Here is a 24,827-nt window from a genome sequence, read left to right on the forward strand (position 1 = left end):
AGTTACCATTTCATACCTACATAAGAAACAAGCAATTTGTCATTGTGTCAGAAACAACCAGCGAATTTTTCCACCCGTTTTAAATAATATTGTGAATACAGAGTACATACAGGCTGTTATTAAAACATTCGAGTCACAAATACACGTAGTGGCATTTGTGTGACAAACGCGCGAAATGAAAGAAGAATCTGAAAGAGAATTAAGTTCATGAACTTTTCCAGTAGAATATCCACGTTTTTGGCCAGTGACTTCGTATGTGACAGTCGAATTAAAAAACCCCTGCGTCCCTTGTCCGTCTCACTCGAGCAGCCAGGAGTGGAGTTATCAGTGGTGGTAGGACCTCTCATGAGTCCGCACGTGTAGGTACCACCACCCCGCCTATTTCTGCCGTGAAGCAGTAATGCGTTTCGGCTTGAAGGTTGGGGACTTGTATCTCAAGGTGGGTGGCGCATTTACGTTGTAGATGTCTATGGGCTCCAGTAACCACTTAACACCAGGTGGGCTGTGAGCTCGTCCACCCATCTAAGCAATAAAAAAAAACTTATCTCTAGATGTGTAAAAATGGGTAAATTCTCGGAGCTTTCCCTCAAAACATAATGAAAGAGAAGAAAGGCTTTATTCTACGGACTATTTTTTTTTTTTAAATCGTTGATATTTGTATTTTCTTCGGGTTTTCACCGAGGCGTGAACATAATTTCATTTTGCGGCTTAACCTCTAGTACTATCACGAAGATCTCTCCGTTCAATAGGAAGAACTGCCCAGTACCAGATATTATTATGTGGAAAATAAACAAATAAACAAAAAATGAATAAATAAAATTAAAACCAGATTACAGATAACCATCGGATAACAAACGACATTACGCAAAGCCGAGATCTGAAGGTTGTCTTGTATAATTCATTGGTTATCGACTATGGAGATGTCGGACGGGAAACTGGACCGTTTTCTTGCGCCTATCTGATGTAAAATTCATGTTGGGACAATTATTGTCTGGGTCAATTGAATAGTATTACACATACTGATTTATTTAGGTCCGGGGACACTTCGAAGACTGCTAAAGTGGTAAAGTATACTTAATGTAAGTAGATCCGAACGAGGACTGTATCTATAGTAGTTTAGTACAGGACTAGCTAGATGTAGGTCGGATCTGTGTCTGTTTGTGTACGAGAAGAGCTCGGGATCAGTACAGAGCTGCAGAGGACTGTGTCTATAGTAGTGTAGTATAGGACTAGAGGCTAGATGTAGGTCGGATCTGTGTCTGTTTGTGTACGAGAAGATCTCGGGATCAGTACAGAGCTGTAGAGGACTGTGTCTATAGTAGTGTAGTATAGGACTAGAGGCTAGCTGATGTAGGTCGGATCTGTGTCTGTTTGTGTACGAGAAGAGCTCGGGATGAGTATAGAGCTGCAGAGGACTGTATCTATAGTAGTGCAGTATAGGACTAGAGGCTAGATGTAGGTCGGATCTGTGTCTGTTTGTGTACGAGAAGAGCTCGGGATTAGTACAGAGCTGCAGAGGACTGTGTCTATAGTAGTGTAGTATAGGATTAGAGGCTAGATGTAGATCGGATCTGTGTCTGTTTGTTTACAAGAAGAGCTCGGGATGAGTACAGAGCTGCAGAGGACTGTGTCTATAGTAGTGTAGTATAGGACAAGAGGCTAGATGTAGGTCGGATCTGTGTCTGTTTGTGTACGAGAAAAGCTCGGGATCAGTATAGAGCTGCAGAGGACTGTCTATAGTGGTGTAGTATAGGACAAGAGGCTAGATGTAGGTCGGATCTGTGTCTGTTTGTGTACGAGAAGAGCTCGGGATCAGTACAGAGCTGCAGAGGACTGTGTCTATAGTAGTGTAGTATAGGATTAGAGGCTAGATGTAGATCGGATCTGTGTCTGTTTGTTTACAAGAAGAGCTCGGGATGAGTACAGAGCTGCAGAGGACTGTGTCTATAGTAGTGTAGTATAGGACTAGAGGCTAGATGTAGGTCGGATCTGTGTCTGTTTGTGTACGAGAAAAGCTCGGGATCAGTATAGAGCTGCAGAGGACTGTCTATAGTGGTGTAGTATAGGACAAGAGGCTAGATGTAGGTCGGATCTGTGTCTGTTTGTGTACGAGAAGAGCTCGGGATCAGTACAGAGCTGCAGAGGACTGTGTCTATAGTAGTGTAGTATAGGATTAGAGGCTAGATGTAGATCGGATCTGTGTCTGTTTGTTTACAAGAAGAGCTCGGGATGAGTACAGAGCTGCAGAGGACTGTGTCTATAGTAGTGTAGTATAGGACTAGAGGCTAGATGTAGGTCGGATCTGTGTCTGTTTGTGTACGAGAAAAGCTCGGGATCAGTATAGAGCTGCAGAGGACTGTCTATAGTGGTGTAGTATAGGACAAGAGGCTAGATGTAGGTCGGATCTGTGTCTGTTTGTGTACGAGAAGAGCTCGGGATCAGTACAGAGCTGCAGAGGACTGTGTCTATTGTAATGTAGTATAGGACTCTGGGCGAGGCTTAGAACCCAAAATGAATTCTACTTTAAAATTATATTTCAGAGCATATAATAACAAAGGCTATGTTTTACACAGAAACTCTTCTCTGAGGAATGCTTTCCGGTTAGACGAGTCTTCGAAGTTGGGAATGAATGCCCGAAGGTACAGTCTCGTTGATAGAAGTTTTTTTTGTAGAAAATCTGTTCCGAAGTGTGTCGATTGACTGACGGCAAAGTGTATTTGAGGGTTTTTTATTAGACGAACCTACATTACACGTGTTCGCAGTGTTAGACTTTTGCTTAATAACTGTGAGTCTTAATAACTATATATTCGAAGTATATGCGCGACTCGATAGAGATCGCGGCGCTGCTGCTAGTCAATATATCTGGCTTATAACAGTGACAATAAAAGCAAGCGTGTTGTAATGACAGTGTTTTCACCGGTATTCGCATGTCGTAGACTTAAGTTTATCTCCTCATGTTTATACTGACGCTTTGACGTTTCCAATATCCAGTTTCCGTGGTTAGGGAAGCCTGGTAATCGATTTGAGGTGGCGAAATTAAGCCCTAAAATTATGTTTTGACGTGACAACGTCAAATAAATCGGTTAAGACCGGCCGCAGGCACGAAAAAGTATCACGTTCCGCCTGAGTCTGAACGTGCAAGCGAGAGCGCCAAACAAGTTATAGAGAAGCACGATCGGTCCAAGTGTTGGCTTGTGATACATTTGTCTTCTCGCGTGACGTCAGAGCTAGCAGTTCAATTAGTTCTGCTACTGACGTTATCACGTAAAAGTATCGTCCGTAAACCGTCTTTACAGACTTCCAACATTTTTTTTACTTTGAGATGTGTATTGTATGCCTTATAATGATAGTTATGTGTTAGATTTTTTAAGTCACTAACATAGATATAAGTAATTACTACTAACAAAATGTTATGGTTTTAAAAAAAAAACTGAAATAAAGTATTAATAATAATAATAATAAATAAATAAAAAAAGATAAATAAAAAATAAAAAAATTACACATAAAAAAAATTAAAAAAAAACGTGCGAACTTATTGTGGTACACTTCATTCACGGTTGTGTGCATAAGTGTTAGTGTATTGCGCAAACGAACGCTCTGAGATCTTGGTCAATGAATGATAAAAAATATGTTATATTTTGTACGTTATTACAAAGTTAAGTCGTACACTGTGTGCATTACTAATAAAAATCTTACGTTACGGACGTTTTTTCCCCGCATCCTCCCTTACGCATCGTCCCTTAAGGAACTTCGTTCCAATAGAAACTCGGAAGATAGCTCTTTCAATAAATGAACCACTTTCGACTTTATTTCAATTAATTGTAATTTTAATATTAATGTCGTCAGTCAATCCGAAAATTTCGCATTTCGTTCCAACACAAAATACAAACACCACGCATCAGTGACGCGTGCGCGATTGCAATCACCCAATTTTCGGTGATCTTACTTCCCTTCAACAGCCACCATTGTCGTAGCTCAAGATGAACTAGACGTCAAACCCAAAAAACATTGACCCCCGCAGGGTACTCGAGTGGTTATAGATGTCGGATCTAGATAAATTTGATATGGGTAGACATGATGTGTGATAAGATATTTGAATTTGTAACGTTTTATGAGGAATTTCGTGATGATATTTCTTTCATAATATTGGATACGGGAGTCTAGAGAATCACATGGTTGCTACCATTCACCTTGAGACATCGAATCAGTGTCTCAATGGTATTGTATAATGTGTTTGCAAAATATATTGTAGCACCAGAATTAGTCAAATTTATAATTTTTCCAAGCTAATGTCATTCCTTCGTGGAATTAGTTAGATGTTATTAATTCCGGAATAACTTTATTGCCTAGGTGGGTGGACGTGCTTACAGACCACCTAGAGTTAAGTGGTTACCGGAGCCCATAGACATCTTCAACGTAAATGCACCACCCACCCTAAGATATCACCCTAAGTTCTAAGGTCTCAGTATAGTTACAACGGATGCTCCACCCTTCAAGCCGAAACGCATGACTGCTTCACGGCAGAAATAGGCGGGGTGGTAGTACTTACCTGTGCGGACTCACAAGAGATCCTACCTACCATCAGTAATTACGCAAATTATAATTTTGCAGGTTTGATTATTATTACACGAAGTTATTCCTTCACCGTGTAAGTCAATCGTGAACGTTTGTTAAGTACGTATTTGATTAGAAAAATTGGTACCCGCCTGCGGGATTCGAGCACCGGTGCATCGCTCAACACGAATGCACCGGACGTCTTATTCTTTAGGCCACGACGACTTTTTTTCTTCCCTTTCATGGAATTTTTTTCTAGAATCTCCATCAGAATATATTCACGCGAATGTGAGAAGAGCGCCGAGAAACGACAGCATAAAGCGCACAGAACATTTCGGTCACGCCTGAATCGGAAGCACGAAGTGACGGGCGGAAGCGAGAGCGTTTTATTCGAATTTAACCTAACAGGAATTAATATTACATTTGTCATGTTTGTATATTTATAAATAAATAAAAAATATAATAATATGTATTTAGCAGTTGTTTTTTCCCGCTGAGTTTCCCGCCGGATCTTCTCAGCGAGTCGCGATTCCGATCCGGTAATAGATTCATTCGCAAAGCAGCTGCTCTTGAGTTTTGACGTGACAACGTCTTATAATTTGATGGAGCCGGCTGCACGCACGAAAAAACATGACTCATGAGGCGTTCCATTTAAGGCTTGAAGTGCAAGCGAGAGTGCGCAACGAGCGCCCTAATTCATAAAAAAAAAAGTGTGTGTGTCCGCTCCGACGCACGACTGGAGTTTACTGGATATAAAAAATTAAACGAAACAATACGAGAAATAGTTCTATATTACGACAACACGATACACTACAGATTATTAACAAATTAACGAGACACAAAACAAACGACTAACAAATATATGAAAATACAATAATGAGAGAAACGCGCGATCAGTACGAGGCTTTGTGGCGGACTGCCGGCGCATGTACTAGCATGTCACACGAAATGCGCATAACGCATTTCGTGTGACATGCTAGTACGATTTTGGTCCCCATAATTTTCATACCCCGGGCCTATATATGTAAATCGATTCTAAAGGAGTAAACTCCAAAAAACGTTTCCGCTACTTGATGACAGATGGCGTACTGGCGTACCGGTATAAAGATAATATCACCTCAATAAACTCAAGGCATCGACACTGAGCACACAGTGAATTTCAAAGCCCATTGCTTTTACTACTACTACTTTTACTACTACTTTTACATACTAACTATGAAATTGGATTCCATTCTATTGAAGACCTGAAGTGATTCAACTGGGGATCAGTTGAAATTTGTATATTCCAATTGCTTGTTTAAGTTTTTTGGTCTGGTTTTAGAGTGTCTTGTGAGCCCGTACGAGTAGGTACCACCACCCTGCCTATTTCTGCCGTGAAGTAGTAATGCGTTTCGGTTTGAGGAGTGAAGCAGCCGTTGAACTGAAAAACTGAGACACAGAAGTCATGTCTCAAGGTGGGTGGCGGCATTTACGTTGTTGATGTCTATGGGCTCCGATAACCATTCAACACCCGGTGAGCTGCGAGCTTTTCCACTCATTTAACCAATATATACATACATATATATTATTATATTATCTCCACAGTGTGTCCTCACCATTACTTCTCATAGTAGGTGGCACAGAAAATATTTGTTGGTTCACATCTGCTACGATTTTTATTTGAAGGTTTTGCCCGTGACCAACGTGATAAGCTGAAGCGATTTAAGAAACGTATTTGGCTAATCATTTAAAGAAAACAAACAGAAATCTTATTGACATTTTTGCTGGTTGTAGGCCGTCTTGTCTTGGAGTGGACCGGGTGGATCGCTTTGACTCGAATCCCACCACCACAGATCTAGCCTTCGGAGCTTGCCGGGACGGGCAGACCCACGTCATTCCTTCCCCCAGGGAAAACCAAGGTGTTGTTCGTGCAGCAAACTACACTCAGGCCAGGGAGAAAAGTGCGAAAGACGTCCGGCAGGAACCAGTCGTAGCCAATGTTCCACAGGAGAGGACCAAGGTTAGGTCCCTTGTGGAACACTTGGCTCGACGAGGAAGCGAAGCACCGTCCCCCTTGCACACAACCGACCTGTCCTCAAGGTAGGATCAGATCAGCGAACGGAGATATGCGGGGACGCCGTGATACTCAGGCGTCCCGCGATCACCGACCAGAGCAGGATGTTGAACGCGTTGATAATGTCCAGGGACACCACCAGCGCATCCTGGTCGAGTATTTCCAGGAGCGGCTTCATGCTCTGAAGCTTGGCCTTGCCGAACTATCAGTCAAAGCTACTTAGCAATAGCTTTAATCTCGTCTGACTAATGACGAAGACGACTAAGATGAAGAAAAGAATAATAAGAGAAAAAGACAATTAGTTGAGATTTTTCATTTTCAAAATAAATATTATTTTTAGAAATGAAAACATCGAAGCGATTCTATTCTCAGATCTTTTTGTTCGCTTCATTTACGGTTTAAGTCATAAGATTAACGAATTTTTAAAATATACATGTATATTTTTTTTTATTCTTTATTAGAGCCATACACAAATTTAAAGTGAAACTTTTGTTTTTGTCAGTGCTTAATGTAAATGTTGTTTGTCAGAGTTACATGTCTATAATGTGAAAAAAAGTTTCATAAAACCACACAATTCTTTTTTTTTATTATAAATGAGTGACACTCCACCGCTTATTATTCGAAATTTCCATATCTCCATTGGAGACGCCATCTGTGTGCTGAGGCCTGGGTAAATAGCTCATTCTAAGCATCTGTATTAAACGGTAGGCAGCGGCTTGGCTCTGCCCCTGGCATTGCTGACGTCCATGAGCGACGGTAACCACTCACCATCAGGTGGGCCGTATGCTCGTCTGCCTATAGGGCAATAAAAAAAAAAAGTATTTGCTCCCGGATCTAGATTTGGAATACTCATAAAAATAATAACATTAAATACTTATTACTAGTGTGGCGGGTAGTCATCATACAACGCAAGATAATTGACAGATGCCTGAATCTCGCTTACGACATTTTCAAGATAAGCTCACATATATACAAGTTCCGAACAACAACATTTGGACTCCGATTTGAGCAACCGACGCGCGTGGACGTGCTCATTGTTTTGTCGGAAGTGACTACCGGTGATAATAGATCATAGTTCGTGGCACATCTGTGGCCCAAGTGTTTCTCGGAATTTGTACCTGCGCCTAATTGCAAGGCATTGCCGCCCGGGAACTGTGCAGTGGTTATATTCACTCTAATTCTATTCTATTTATTCTATTCACTAAAATTTCTAAAATTCCTAGAATCGCTTCGGCCAATTTAGTGTTACCGACGCAGGGGTCTCGCCGCAAGGCGAGCGCGTGTTTAAGTCCCGGGGCCGCCCCCCCCCCGGGCGAAAATCACGTAAAGATGGAGGAAAAACTTTTCATCGACTTCATTCGGGAAAAATATCCCTCAATCGCGCCCGAATTCGAAGCCTATAGGGCCTCATTTGGTAATTATTCTCCCCCCGCATCTCTCGCCGCCGTCGCCAAACATGCCTCGCAGGCATGCCTCGCGTGCCCCGCCGCCGGTCCGTGTTCAAGCGCACGTACGCACGCCGCCGCCGTAGCGTCTAACGCCCCCGCCCCCGCTACCCCCGCGCCCGCGTCAATCACGTCAGTTTCGTCCGTCGCGACCTCAATAGCGTCTAGTTCAGGCTCCGATACCGAATCGGAGATGGACTTCGAGTCCGCGACTAGCCCTCAACCCAGAACCTCGGATGGGTTCCAAACTGTAACGCGCGGTAAAAAGCGTACTCGCGTCGTGGAGTCCCGGAGCTCCATGACGAAGCAAACCAAGTCCGCGACCGCCTCCCGACCGCAGGTAGTCGTAACGCCGGAGTCGGACTCCGCCCGCCGCGTAATCCCACCGCCGCGCCCAAAAACCGCGCCCGCGCCTAAAACAGTTGTCCCGCCCCCGCTGATACTCCAGGAGAAGTCAGCGTGGAATCGCGTATCCCAGGCCCTTCAGGCCAACAAAATTAATTATACCCATGCGCGTAACGTCGTGCATGGGATTCAGATTAAGGTCGCAACACCGGGCGACCATAGGGCCCTCTCTGCTTACCTCCGAAAGGAGAACATAGGTTATCACACCTATGCTCTTCAGGAGGACCGCGAACTCCGCGTAGTGATACGTGGAGTCCCCAAGGAACTCGACATAGACTACGTAAAGGAGGATCTGATCGGTCAGTCCCTCCCAATAATTAGTGTGCACCGGATGCACAGCGGACGCGGCAGACAGCCGTACAATATGATTCTCGTCGCGCTAGAATCAACCCCGGAGGCAAAGAAAAGAATCTCATGTCTCAAAACGATATGCGGCCTCTCCGGGGTCACCATCGAAGCCCCCCATAAACGTGGTACTCCCGGGCAGTGCCACAGGTGCCAGCTCTATGGCCACTCAGCGCGTAATTGCAACGCGCGCCCCCGCTGCGTGAAATGCCTCGGCGATCACGCAACCACAGAATGTTCGCGTGTTAGGGAAACCGCGACGGAACCCCCAAGCTGTGTCCTATGCCTTAAGCAAGGGCACCCGGCAAACTACCGCGGATGTCCTAGGGCTCCGCGTAAACGCCCGAACCACCCAGCCCCCCGAACCGTCGACCCAAAGACTTCGGCGCCTTCAGTGCCGAAACCAGCCTTCGTACCGGCTGCGGTTCCCACCGTCTCGGCGTGGAAAAAACCGCTGCCGTATACGAAAGAGGGAACACAAAACGTACCCCAGCTCCCGCCTGCGACACGTCACGCGCCTCAGCCCCTGCTCGCACCTCGCCCCGCGCCCGCGTACCGCCCCCCGCAACCCTCAGTCGTCAACGACTTCGCGCTCGTGCGCGACTTCGTCACCGCGGTAAACTTTGACCGTCTGCGATCGTTCGCAGATGCTATCCGTAGGTCGGTAACCCCCGAACAGCGGCTCGCGGCCGCTTTCGATCACATGGACGTCTACGAGTCCGTGTCTCGCACGTTATAAAAATTCTTTACCGGTAATCAATGGCGCAAAAAGGTAGAGAAAAACCGTATTCCCTTACGTTAGCATTCTACAATGCTAACGGACTCGCGCGGCAACGCGATCAAATTTTCGAATTCCTCCGCGACAATCTTGTAGATATTTTGTTAGTGCAGGAGACCTGTCTGAAGCCCTCGCGTCGTGACCCGAAAGTCGCGAATTACGTCATGGTTAGGAATGACAGACTCACCGCCTCCAAAGGCGGGACTGCCATTTACTATAGGCGGGCCCTGCACGTTGTCCCTCTCGATACTCCCTCGCTCTTACATATCGAGGCGTCAGTGTGCCGTATCTCGCTGACGGGACACCAGCCGATCGTCATCGCATCCGTTTATCTCCCCCGGACAAGCCCCTCCTGAGCAGTGACATCGAGTCACTGTTCGGCATGGGAGACTCCGTCATCCTGGCAGGCGATTTAAATTGCCACCACACTAGGTGGAACTGCCATCGTACGAACGTTAACGGTAGGCGTCTCGACGCGTTTATAGACGACCTCACTTTTGAAGTAGTCGGTCCCCCAACTCCAACATGTTATCCGTATAACATCGCGCTCCGTCCGAGCACTATAGACCTGGCATTGCTTAGGAACGTAACTCTGCGCTTACGTTCCATCGAAGCACTGTCAGAGCTCGACTCAGACCACCGACCTGTCCTTATGCAGCTCGGTCGCCCTCACAACCCAGTCACTGTTACGAGGACCATGGTGGATTGGAATAAGCTGGGCACGTGCCTAGCCGAAGCCGCTCCGCCAATCCTCCCTTACGGCCTGGATTCGAATCTATCCCCCGAGGACACCGTCGAATCCATAAACATCATTACCGATCACATCTCTTCCGCGATCATTAGATCTTCAAAAGAAGTCGATGTGGAGGACAGCTTCCACCGCATCAGACTATCCTCCGAACTTAGGAATCTCTTAAGAGTTAGGAACGCGGCAATCCGGGCCTACGATCGGCTTCCCACGCATTCAAACCGGATTCGGATGCGTCGTCTACAACGCGAAGTCCACTCCCGCCTAAGCGACGCGCGTAACGATAATTGGCATAGTTATTTAGAACAACTCGCGCCCTCCCACCAAGTATACTGGCGACTAGCTAGGACTCTCAAATCCGAAACTACCGCTACTATGCCTCCCCTCATACGCCCCTCAGGCCAACCACCGGCATTCGATGACGATGACAAGGCTGAGCTGCTGGCCGATGCACTGCAAGAGCAGTGCACCACCAGCACTCAACACGCGGACCCCGAACACACCGAGTTAGTCGACAGGGAGGTCGAGCGCAGAGCTTCCCTGCCGCCCTCTGACGCGTTACCCCCCATTACCACTGACGAAGTTAGAGACGCGATCCACAATCTCCAACCTAGGAAGGCATCTGGCTCCGACGGCATCCGCAACCGCGCGCTAAAACTCTTGCCAGTCCAACTGATAGCAATGTTGGCTACAATTTTAAATGCCGCTATGACGCACTGCATCTTTCCCGCAGTGTGGAAAGAAGCGGACGTTATCGGTATACATAAGCCGGGCAAACCGACAAACGAAACATCTAGTTACCGTCCGATTAGTCTCCTCCCGATGATAGGAAAAATTTACGAACGGCTCCTTAGGAAACGCCTCTGGGATTTTGTTACCGCGAACAAAATTCTCATAGACGAACAGTTCGGATTCCGCTCTAAGCACTCGTGCGTACAACAAGTGCACCGCCTCACGGAGCACATCCTGATAGGACTAAATAGGCGTAAACAAATCCCGACCGGCGCCCTCTTCTTCGACATCGCGAAGGCGTTCGACAAAGTCTGGCACAACGGTTTAATTTACAAACTGTACAACATGGGAGTGCCAGACAGACTCGTGCTCATCATACGAGACTTCTTGTCGAACCGTTCGTTTCGATATCGAGTAGAGGGAACTCGTTCTCGTCCCCGTCAACTGACCGCCGGAGTCCCGCAAGGCTCCGCGCTCTCCCCGTTATTATTTAGTTTGTATATCAATGATATACCCCGGTCTCCGGAGACCCATCTAGCGCTCTTCGCCGATGACACGGCTATCTACTACTCGTGTAGGAAGATGTCGCTGCTTCATCGGCGACTCCAGATCGCAGTAGCCACCATGGGACAGTGGTTCCGGAAGTGGCGAATTGACATCAACCCCACGAAAAGCGCAGCGGTGCTCTTCAAAAGGGGTCGCCCTCCGAACATCACTTCGAGCATCCCACTCCGTAGTAGGCGCGCAAACACCCCCGCCGTTAGTCCCATCACTCTCTTTGGCCAGCCCATACCGTGGGTCTCGAAGGTCAAATATCTAGGCGTCACCCTCGACAGAGGGATGACATTCCGTCCCCATATAAAAACGGTACGCGACCGCGCCGCGTTTATTCTAGGACGACTCTATCCAATGCTTTGTAGTCGAAGCAAACTGTCCCTCCGCAATAAGGTAACTCTCTACAAAACTTGTATACGCCCCGTCATGACGTATGCAAGCGTAGTGTTCGCTCACGCAGCCCGCACCCACTTGAAATCCCTTCAGGTTATTCAATCAAAATTCTGCAGGATAGCCGTCGGAGCGCCATGGTTCCTTAGGAATGTGGATCTCCACGATGACCTGGAGCTCGACTCATTTAGTAAGTATCTACAGTCGGCATCGCTGCGCCATTTTGAGAAGGCGGCACGACATGAGAACCCTCTCATCGTAGCCGCTGGAAATTACATACCCGACCCAGTAGACCGAATGGTAAACCGTCGACGTCGCCCAAAGCACGTCATTACGGATCCTCCTGATCCATTAACGGTGCTCTTAGGCACCACAAGCACCGGTCACCGTCCTCGTCGAACCCGTCGCCTGCGACGAAGGGCTCGACGAGCGAACTAACCCATAGACACAGCCCACTGAGTTTCTCGCCGGATCTTCTCAGTGGGTCGCGTTTCCGATCCGGTGGTAGATTCTGCGAAGCACTGCTCTTGCTAGGGTCAGTGTTAGCAACTCTGCGGTTGAGCCCCGCGAGCTCACCTACAAATGTTAGGGTGAAGCTGAAATAGCCTCTCAAGGCTATCAGCATAGGTAGGAAAAAAAAAAAAAAAAAAAAAAAAAAAGCATAAATGTCATAGCAATTGCTCATTTTTCGTACTAATGGTAAGAGGTCTTGTGAGTCCGCACGGGTATGAACTAGATATGTGTCGTTCGTTCAATTTTAGAGATTCAGATCGATACTGACCTGTTGACAAAATGATCCGGTTCGTGCGATCCGTTCAGTCGAACGTTTGGATTACCGTTTATCACATCAATTTATGACGTAATTCATATTATCAGGTCACTGGCTGGATAAAGTTTAGTATTGAATAACAGTTTAAAGGAACTGTTATAGTTCGATTGTTTACATGGGATCAAAACAATTCAAATGCGTTATGCATCATTATGCGGCAACGAACGACTAACCGAAACGGGCGGGTCGTATGGTTCTTTTCTTCTGATTCGTAGGTTTTGTTAAACAAGTCGATCTAGTGAACGACTCATATTTTTTGAAGTGACCCTATCGTTCGCGCGGCTTTTGAGACCCGGGTCGTTTGATTCGTTCGTTCGCGAACGACACATATCTAGTATGAACCACCATTCTGCCCATACCTGCCGTGAAGCAGCAATGCGGTAGGGTTCGAAGGACGAGAGAGCTGTTGTGCTGAAAACTGTGTTCTAGAACTCACGTCTCGCGATTAAAGCTACTTTCATGGATCACGAACGACTCGTCTGTGACCAAGAAAACTGTAATGTGTTCGAAACTTCGGATATAAACTATATCTATACTAATATATAAATCTACAGTGGTTTTTATGGATGTTCCGTTATAACTGCTAACCATGCGTCCGATTGGCTTGAAACTTGGTATCCGTGTAGAAAATACATGTACTTAATGGATAGGTTAATATTTATATGAGTGTTGAACTCCTTAACAATAATGACAATAAATAATAATGTTAATTTTAAATGCCCAGCGAAGCGGGCAAATACAGCTAGTATTCATATTTATATAAAAAGAATCGATAAAAAGAATCGATTCAAAAACGATGTAAAGAAATATTTTTTAACGAAATGTTATTATGATATTGGTGAATTTTTATATGATAATAATATGTAATTGATTAGATCTATTATTTTATGATTTTAATGGATTATAAGAATGTAATTTGGATTATCGTAAATCGAATCGCGAATCGAAGATTATCGTGAAGAAATATTTTAATCTATGGAATGAACATAGCTACTATTAAGATAGTCGAACCTAATGCGCGAGAACTTTAAATGTAATGAAGGACCAAGACAGCTTAATTTACATATTATGCATAATACCCGCTTTAACTTGTAATTTAAGACACGCTCCATTATTGAAGGAGAAAACCGAATAAGGCTTAGAAATGTTCGAACTCGCGGTCCTATCATTATTGTCGTAATGATTTATTTATCGCACTTCGATAAGGATGTTCGATGTTCCAATAATAATCGACTGAGTGAATCAATTTCTTACTGGTGGTAGGACCTCTTTTGAGACCGAGCAGTTAGGTACCACTACCCTGCCTATTTCATGACATAGACATGAGTTCTAAGGGCTCAGATTTGGCAACGCTGCTCAACCCTTCAAACCGAAACGCATTACTGCTTCACGGTAGAAATAGGCAGGGTGGTGGTAATTAAAATTTTAATCCATACCCCCAAATCAGTTATTAAAATGGCATTTCGATTTTTTTTTTATTGCAATGAGCTTACAACCCACCTGGTGTTAAGTGGTTACTGGAGACCATAGTCACAACGTAAATGCGCCACCCACCTTGAGATATAAGTTCGAAGGTCTCAAGTATAGTTACAACGGCGGCCCCACCCTTCAAACCGAAACGCATTACTGCTTCACGGCAGAAATAGGCGGGGTGGTGGTACCTACCCGTGCGGACTCACAAGATATCCTAACACCAGTAATTACGCAAATTATATGAGTGAAGATGTTTGATTTTTATTAAACGATGTTATTCCTTCACCGTGGAAGTCAATCGAGAACATTTGATAAGTACGTATCTCATTAGAAAAAATGGTATCCGCCTGCGGGTTCCGAACACCGGTGCATCGCTACACACGAATGCACCGGACGTCTTATCTTTTAGGCCACGACGACTTAAATACTACAATAATGCTATGCTACAATATTGTTGGATTCTATGAGATCACCCGTCTTCGCATTCAAAAACGTCTCCAACACAACCTTGACAATGTAGAAAGCAGAAAAGAATATGAACTAAATTATTTTAAACACGCGTAAAGAATTCGATAGAATCCACCTCACTACAAGTGGGAATAACTGTTCGATCACTCGCCCCGTCGGCGCGTGGAATATTACCGTAATATTACCGTGATATTGTTGCGTCACGGTAATTAATTTCGCCGGTAATATATTACGTAAGCCCTTCAAGTGGAAGTGAATATGTATTTGATGTTAGCTCAACGTTTGTTCAGTTGGGAATTCATACGCATCTACATGTATTATAATAATATGTATATAATATAGCGGTATATCTATATATTAATACGTGAAGGAAAAACTTTGTAGGTATCCCTTTTTACGAAAATTGCGCGGACGGAGGAGTATGAAATTTCTCACACTTATAGAGAATATAGAGAAGATGTGCACAATGCTAATATTTTTTTAAATAATGCATAAAAGATACATTAAATCAATAAAGAAAACATTACACACACTACATACCATGTATTTGACGCACACACGCATGCATACTATTTATTGTCAAACTTTTGTTCTTGACGTCTGTTGTCAAATTGAGAATAGATTAAATATTGTTTGTCTTTGTTAGTATTTTTTATAGTGTAGTCTTGGCGAAATTTGTGATTATAGAAGTATAAAATACAATCATAATAGTGTACAAACTTACAATTCCAATTAATTATAGTCGAATTTCGACTACTGCGGGACCTCTAGTATTATATTGATTTGCATGTGAATCTAGTTTGTATACATTGCGTTTCGTGTTCGAAGGCATATTTTTTTTCCTACCTAAGCTGATGGTCTAGAGAGAGCATGTCAGCGTCACCGGGCTAGTAGGTGAGCTCACGGGGCTCAAAACTGACGTTGTTGCTAACACGAACCCTAGGAAGAGCAGTGCTTCGCAGAATCTACCATCGGATCGGAAACGCGACCCACTGAGAAGATCCGGCGAGAAACTCAGTGGGCTGTGTCTGTGGGTTAATTTACTCGCCGAGCCCTTCGTCGCAAGTGACGGTTTCGACGAGAACGATGACCGGTGCTTGGGGTACCTAACAGCACCATTAGTCGATCGGGAGGATCCGTGATGACGCGTCGAAAGCTTATGAAGACGGTTTCTTTTAACTTATTCTTGCTTGCTTTTATAAATGTTGGTTTTTTCCTCTTCCTCCTTGCGTAGTAGATCCTCAATTCTGGACATCGTGACCTCCGTGGGATTTTAAGATCTTCCGACGAACGGTGGAACGGAACTTAGCGTGGTTTTTAAGGATTTTTTTTGTTTGTTTGTTAAGAAGCGAATATTAAATACTGTTCAATGTTAACTCAAAACAAATGACCGCCTCACAGAAATACGCAAAAGCCGCAAATCATCATACGTACCTACCAAATTTTCTAAATGGTAGTGAGAGTGTGTAGTTCTGACATGTGCTATTGCGATTCGATTTTAAATCACTAAAAATTTTAAATTGATTGTTTTATTATCACGAGATCTTAATCTTTAGATTTTTGGATTTTATTTTGTGTTTGAGAAAAACCCTTCGAAACAACGGATTCTGTTTAAATCAAAAAAATTTATTTTGTCAGTATACAATTTTACCTTAGCGTCATCTTTTTGTTTTGTCGAACTATTCTAATTATAGTTCCAAAACCTGTCAATAGGTGTCGCTTGACGAAATAAAACTGTATGCTACAACTTACCCCAATGTCTTAGTGCTGATCAGGGGTGTCTTTAAGCTTAAAAATCCATTAAGCTTTGAAAGACTTTTCTCTCTACCTCCATCACTTGATGACTGGTCCGCCCTGTAAAAAAAGAAGAAAAGAAATAACTTTCGATGTAGAGTATTCTTTTAAAATAGCGCCATCTCTGATGCAATTTGAGAATTTGTCATTTTCGGAAACACACTAAACTATGTTAGTTGATTACATACTTCACAGGTGGCGCTGTCATGCGTTTTTTAGTGCGAGCATTTTCAACAGCTTAGTTTCATAATGTTCGCCTGGCGAATATGCCAACACTAGCTCTAACAAGAGCAGTGCTTCGCTGAATCTACCACCGGCTCAGAATCGACTGAGAAGATCCGGCGAGTAATTCACTGGTTTGGGTCTGTGAGTTAATAATAATTTACTCGCCGAGTCCTTCGTCGCATTCGACGGGTTCGGGAAGGCGACTGCTTACAGTTCGGTTCTTAGGATCGGGTATGTAGTTACCAGCGGCCACGACAAGGGAACTATCATGTCACGCCGTGCTCTCCAAATAATTTCAGGCATAATATTATACAATAAATAAAATAGTCTTTTTTTGAAGTGATAACTTTTTATGGGAGGATAAACCGCTTCGTTACGTAACGCTTTACGGCGTCAGTCTGTCTGTCGTCCCTTTCTCTCACGCATACGGCAGCTGTACTGTTATCGTATGTGACTGCTAACTATTTATATATCTTTTTCAATTTATGTTACAATTTTCCTTACTTTATCTAACATGCATAAAATTTAACTAATAACCCAAGCTTTTCTCAAGTTAAACAATTTCATATTATATAGTTCAACTTAGATTAGTTTAAATTGTCACTTCTGTTGGGCGTTCCGAGACGCATACTTTTTTTAACAAAGATGTTCATATATCTATCGATGGTCACAGCCAAGTGTAGAACAGTTTCTCAATATTGTTCTGCTGGTAAGAGTAACGCCATCTATCGCCGAATAGCCGAAACGAATATCAAAGGAACTCGTAACGTCGAGAAATCTCGAGAAGTACAATGCCATCTATTGTCAGATAGCGGAAACACACATCGAAGCTACTCAACTTGCCCAGAATGTTCTCGATAAATCTAGGGATGTCGTCTCGAATATAAAAGCGTTGAAGAGCAGTCAGTTAGTATTCGGAACAACTGAAAGCGAAACAGCGAACGGATCACCTGAAGCGAAGTGGAAGAAGTGAATTGAGAATTTTAACGTGTTTGTGAAGTGTTTGAAGTGTTCTAAGCGTTAATACATTAGGTTTAATTTACATTTCGGTAGATTTTTTTATTAATCCCGAATCCTAGCGCTTTGCAATATAAAATAAACGAAGAAACTAGTTGTAAATGTATAATGCGTAGGTACATGTTGTAACGAAATATTTTGAAAACAAAAGCATTTTCTGAGGCGGTCGCGATAAGAACCTTTGTTACGGGCTCGCTGTAACAAGGTAATAAGGTATATTGTAATCTTAGGGGAGATTGTTAACGAGGCCTCCCCTCTCGCCCCTAAATAAGCAATATCTTAGAGCCTAGCTGATTTTCTTGTCGCCTCGAACAATATACCGGGTCTATAGATACTTAATTATATTTTTTAATTATATTTATATTTTAATTATAGTTCTTAGTGAATTTCCGTAATCTATCTATCTATATATATAAAAATGAATTGCTGCTCGTTAGTCTCGCTAAAACTCGAGAACGGCTGGAACGATTTGACTAATTTTGGTCTTGAATTATTTGTGGAAGTCCAGAGAAGGTTTAAAAGGTAGATAAATATGAAAATGCTCTGAATTAAATAAAATTAACAATTTTGTTTTTTCTTTGATGTGTCCTCCGTCAGACGGATTCCTTTTGTTTGTTTTAAGTTTATTTTACACAAAAGCTTAGGGTCTTTTATGTATCGATTGAGGCATTACGAAGTCTCAGTAGTCATAAATAATAGCCGGATCAGCTAGTAATAAATAAATATTTAATCCAGAGCAAAGGCAGGAAAAGATACTTGTAATTTTAATATCAATTTTGCTTTATTAAGTTTACTTCAAGTGTAATTAGGCCACAATTACACTTGAAGATGACGGCAGACGTGCTTCGCTCCCCGGAGTGCGTTGGCTTTAATTGAATTACACTACAATAAAAAAAAAAATTAAATCGTAGAGTAGTTTTCAAGTAAGACATTTTGTTATGTTACATATTTTTAATATATTATAAAGCTGAAGAGTTTGTTTTTTGTTTGTTTGTTTGAACGCGCTAATCTCGGGAACGACTGGTCCGATTTGAATATTGAATATTGAATTGAATTGAATATTGAATATTGAAATTCTTTCAGGGTTAGATAGCCCATTTATCGAGGACGGCTAAAGGCTATATAACATCACGCTAAGACCAATGCAAGCGGAACACCAATAAATAATGTTTCAAAATCGGGATTTTTTTCCCTTTTGAGAGCTTCCACTGCATGCGCTGCGGAAACGGTTAGTTTCGCTAAAATAATGTATGAGAGAATTGTTCCCCTTTAAAATATCTAAAAAAAGTCTGTGACAACATAATTATGTCTATATAAAAGGTTCGCTCTTTTCTATAAAAAGATTTTTCTGGATTCCTCCAGGATCCCATCATCAGATTTTGATGATTACAAGACCATTCGGGAAGTCTACACTTTGGAACAAAAAAAAATTATTATCAGAATCGGTTCAAGCATTCTCGAGAAATCGGTGAACATTGCCTTGATGAGTGGACGAGCTCACAGCCCACCTGGTATTAAGTGGTGGTTTGAAGTCGTCGTGGCCTAAAGGATAAGACGTCCGGTGCATTCGTATGTAGCGATGCACCGGTGTTCGAATCCCGCAGGCGGGTACCAATTTTTCTAATGAAATACGTACTCAAAGCATAAAAAAAAAAAAACATACATAGATAAAAAATGATGGTCGAATTGATAACTTCCTCTTTTGAAGTCGTTTAAAAAGCGTGATTTTGGTACCTTAAATAGCTCCTTATCATTCTATTATACAAAATAATTTTCACTTTCTACGTAAATGAAGAGGCGGGTAATATTTAACGTTATGCCAATGTAACTATTCCACGCGGACGAAGTCGCAGGCAAAATCTAGTGCTACATATACAGTGCTATTATCAAACATATTTCTTCTCTAGGGCATACAAATCGCTTAGCTAGTTTGAGAAACTAAAATTCTGCCATTATTCCGACGTCCGTTCTGTCTAGGGTTGACACATTGACGCTATACACGAATTATTGTTGTTACCGCGGTAACTTATTGTTAAATTTTTTTTATTTTTTTTTATTGCTTAGATGTGTGGACGAGCTCACAGCCCACCTGGTGTTAAGTGGTTACTGGAGCCCATAGACATCTACAACGTAAATGCGCCACCCTACTTGAGATATAGTTCTAAGGTCTCAGTATTGTCACAACGGCTGCCCCACCCTTCAAACCGAAACGCATTACTGCTTCACGGCAGAAATAGGCGGGGCGGTGGTACCTACCCGTGCGGACTCACAAGAGGTCCTACCACCAGTAATTACGCAAATTATAATTTTGCGGGTTTGATTTTTATTACAAATCTCTATTGACATAATAATATAATGCATGCTGTGATTGCCTCTAATTACAGTTGCAGTTATCAATTGCTCTATACATGTCAATGTTATTTTACGTCTTACTGTAAACCCTGTCGGTAATCCTTAAATAAATAAAGAAATAAACTGTGAAATTTTTAGTACTTTATTTTTTTATTGCTTAGATGGGTGGACGAACTCAAGGCCAACTGATGTTAAGTAGTTACCGGAGCCCATAGAAATCTACAACGCAAATGCCGCCGCCCACCTCGAGACATGAGTTGTAATGTCTCACTTTTAATAGTACAGTACAGCGGCTGCCCCGCCCTTTGTAGGCTACCTTTTTTATCTTTTATTGCCCGTGCCTAGCATACGGCTTACTCGACGATGAGTGATCAGTGTCGCACAATGACTTCAGCGATGATAGAGGCATAGACAGGTGGCTGACAACCGCTAGATGGCCTATTTCTATTTTCGCATCTATATCTCGGCCACATTCATCAACATTAACCCCAAAGGCATCTATAGCCCATATAGCGGCCAAATACAATAATTACTCTACACCCTCTAGTAAGTGCACGGCCAAAATGGAATAGGTGCAAATGTAACAGGTTCATTGAAAGTGCCACGGCTGGCGACCCCTAATACCGCTACGCCCACACTCTGCACCTTATAGGTAAAGACGCCTTTGTCTAGTGCGTGTTCTTAACTTTACGATCGCGTAAAAGTTAACTCAAGTTTGTCTAGAGTTGGAACAGCGCCCCTAGCGGCAACGAAGGAATGCTGAAACGCTTACACGATCAAGACGTTAAGAAACTCGCACTAAGCAGAGTGATCAACCATAGTCCACTGCTGGTTAAAGATTTCTCCCAATTTACGACATTAATTCCTTCCATTTTTGGCAAATCATCGCTGCACCGTTTTCCGATGCGCGGTTTTCGCTCAAGAACCCGTCTGTTCCAATATCCAATCAACTACCACCGAGATGCTTGAATGTTTGCGAATTCACGAATCACAATCTCCTAGGACTAAAGAACTTCTCACCATAGATATAGCGACGGAACACCACCTACCCTACCTACTGCCTACCCTAGACTAGAGCTAGACACCCTATATACTCCCAAAACACATAGCCAGATCATAGAACCCAGTTGCTCTTCATCACAGAAGAGGCCGGGTGGTCACCCTAACATCACACCGAGCAAATCGACATTCCATGGTTCGGGGGCACAATAATTTATTGCCATACCCAAACTCGCGCGCGGAATTTATTACTAGAATTTCACTTGGAAAATCTAGCGTTTTAGTTGGAAACGGTTAAATCTTTTTCTCTTGCTAAATGAGGTCTGAGTCCTATTCGATTTTTTTGCTCAATGAGCTTGTGTTACGACTGACCTTGGGCTAGCAGTTTCCGAAGCTTTAAGCATGGTATACTGCCAACCATTTTGAAACATGAGGTCGCATACCCGATCCTGTGGACCGAATGGTAAACAGTCGACGTTGCCCTAAACACGTCATTGCGGATCCTCCCAATCCATTAACGGTGCTTTTAGGGCTCGACGAGTAAATTAACCCATAGACAAGCCCACTGAGTTTCTCGCCGGATTTTCTAGTGGGTCGCGTTTGCGATCCGGTGATAGATTCTGCGAAGCACTACTCTTACTAGGACCAGTGTTAGCAACACTACTGGCTTGAACCCTGTGAGCTTACCTACACGTCATGGAGAAGGTGAAATAGCCTCTCAACGTTATCAGCATAGGTAGGAAAAAAAATAAGATGAGGTCAAAATTTGAACGGCTAATCCACCCAACGAACCAGAAAGCAAGACAGCGTCCCTAGACACCTCTAATATATCTTTGAGCTCCAATAACGATTTAACACCAGGCGGCATGATAGTGTCTCGATCTATCTACAGCATCTTTGTAAATAATAGACAAGATCTTGGTCTGCTATGTCGTAAGCTGTCATTGACAGAAGGTTTTAGGCAACGACTTAGCTTTGCCCTTGGCCACCGCAACACACAGTTAAACTGACAGATAACAACGGCTCCAAGCTTTGTATGAATAAGAGTATGCTATAGAGCTAACATACTAACACACAATGACCCCCACATATGACATCACGCCTTATAGCTTGTATTCATTTCTGCGTCAAATAATATAAACTTTATTCACAATGCCTTATCTAATTTTTTGAAGTGCAACTTTTTTGCGCGCATGCGGGTAAAATTTTGACGGATGAAACGCTATAATAATAACTAGCGACCCGCCCTTGCTTCGCTTCGGAAACATTAAAACACACATGAAACCAAAAAAATAAAATTAAAAAAATAAATAAAAAAGTAGCCTATGTTCATTAAGGACAATGTCGGCTTCTAATGGAAAAATAATTTTTCAAATTGGTCCAGTAGTTTCGGAGCCTATTCGAAACAAACAAACAAACAAATCTTTCCTCTTTATAATATTAAGTATAGATATAGATGTTAGTGACACGAAAATGTGGGAAGTTTTTGTTCAAGAAGAGGGAGTGAGCGATCGAGACCGATTGAGAGAGAGTGAGAAAGGGCGAACGTAGCATGAAGCACAGTACCATAGAGCGAGAGGAGGGGGAGAGAGCGAAAGAGAAAGGGAGATCGAGAAAAGCACCCGCTAAATTGGTTGATGTTTTCGTTTCGTAGAATTAGAATTTTAGATGGCGATGCAGTCGCATAACCTTGTACTACGGTAAACACAGATCTATTTTATTTATTATATTATCATTAGTACATAGACACATAGTACATGTAAACAGTGAGTTAAATTCACAAATAAACATTTTGTGATAAATTTTTAAATCCTATCCTATACTAAGCAGTTGCAGAGTAGGAGAATATATTTGTTAATCTACAAATTTTAATGTTAATTAGTTTGAAGGTTAGGAAATTTTAATATTGAAATGTACAGCTTTAGAATAATATACGCGAGGGGGTGATGGCTCAGTTGAGCGCCTTGTGGTGCAGAGCATGATTGAGGGTACACGACCGCGCGGCAAATCACCGTTACGATGGACCAAGCAAGTTAAGGCAGCTCTAAACGGTCCCGTCACCGAGTGCACAATATTAGGCCTGTGCACACCACGCGCGCTTGTAGCGATACAGACGCGATACACACGCAAGTCAGACGCAGCCTGTAGACTTTTTCACGCCTGTATAAATTTAAATACGCGTTTGTATCGATACAAACGAAAAGAAGCCGCCCTGTAGGACAAAAGCGCGCCGTCGACGGTGCTTTAAAAAAAGTTGTGTGCACAGGCCCTAAGGCACAGACCGCGCTGCGCGAGGAATGGTGACGTCTGTTGAAGCGCACCACCACCCGAACTGATGACCAAGACCTCTCTGCCAAGAGCGCAAACGACTGAGAAGATTAGTATAAATATAAATCAGATTTAAAAATTAATTTGCCAAAGTATTTTCGCTTTTAAAATGGGTACTTTAAAAACTAATTTGCCAAAGAAGTTTCACTATTAACATGTTTACTTTGTAGGCACGTACTTTTTTCTTTGGGTTGTTCGATTGCCTATTAACATGTACAGTACATTATATCCTGGTACGCGTTAATAGGCAAACGAAGAAATCTACATAATCCCATGACCGAAGCGGTTGCTACATCCGTGTAAGCTCCTCTCTGAATATCGTTTATTAATTTTGGTTTTCCATGATGGGATCACATTCATACAATACAATTCATATAAGAATTCATACAGCTTAATCCAAGTGGCTTTGTTTAATTGGGCAGCTAGTCTTAACAAAAAATCGATAATACTGATTATTCTGGTACAGACGTTTAGCTCTTTAAAATATCGAATTGTCATCGGTCCTTAATAAGTATGCGAAATTTCGAGTTAATCCGACGTTTTGAAGGGGCTCAAAATCATGTTCAAAGTTTCCGTACATACATACTAACATACATATGAACGGTATTATTAATAAAAAATGATAAGACTGCCGGTGCATTTGTATCGAGCGATGCGGCTGTGCCGGTATTCGAATCCTGCATGGAGTTACCAATTTTTCTAATGAAACACCTACTTGTCTCTTGCTTACAAATTTTACCCACGATGAAGGAATAACGTAGTTAATTAAAAATATAAATTGTAAAAAAAAAAGCACTTGCATACTGTTACAGGCCGGGGTTCAGGATAAATAAAATTCTACCGAATTACAATCTAACACTGTATTCAACACTTAGAACACTTCCCAAAACCCTTTGAAGTTCTCAATTCGCTTCTTTCGCTTCGCTTCAGGTGATCCGTTTGCTGTTTTGCTTCGAGTAGTTCCGATTACTAACTGACTGCGTGCCATCTCTGCAACGCTTTTATAGCCGATACCACATCCCTAGAATTATCAAGAATATTCTACACATTTCTAGTATTGTGTTTCCGCTATCTGACAATAGATGGCGTTGTGCACCTCGAGCGTTCTAGATGCTACTAGATACATCGATATTTGTTCGACTATTCGGCGATAGATGGCGATACTCTTACCGGCGTAACAATACTTACTTACACACTTGAGACAAGCATAGACACAAGTATAGACCTCAAACCTCCAGCACCATCTTTAATGCTATGTTGACCACTTAACTCCAAGTGAGCTCGTTCAGTCGTTTAAGCAATACGTCTGTGCTCACGATTTTTATTTCAAACATATA

At 42.7% G+C, this 24,827-nt stretch overlaps 1 protein-coding gene across 1 annotated transcript in view; it reads right to left on the reverse strand.

Annotated features, from left to right (window-relative positions):
- The window catches only part of LOC101742362 (synaptotagmin-7), a 419,529-nt gene that overhangs the window by 226,470 nt on the left and 168,232 nt on the right, over positions 1–24,827 (reverse strand). Inside the window, exon 3 of the mRNA XM_021350941.3 lies at positions 16,528–16,629. Within this exon, the coding sequence (XP_021206616.1) occupies positions 16,528–16,629 (102 nt within the window). The remainder of the gene's footprint in view (positions 1–16,527; positions 16,630–24,827) is intronic.

The sequence above is a fragment of the Bombyx mori genome, chromosome 23 (genome assembly GCF_030269925.1).
Source record: "Bombyx mori chromosome 23, ASM3026992v2".
In the NCBI taxonomy this organism is placed as follows: Eukaryota; Metazoa; Arthropoda; class Insecta; order Lepidoptera; family Bombycidae; genus Bombyx; species Bombyx mori.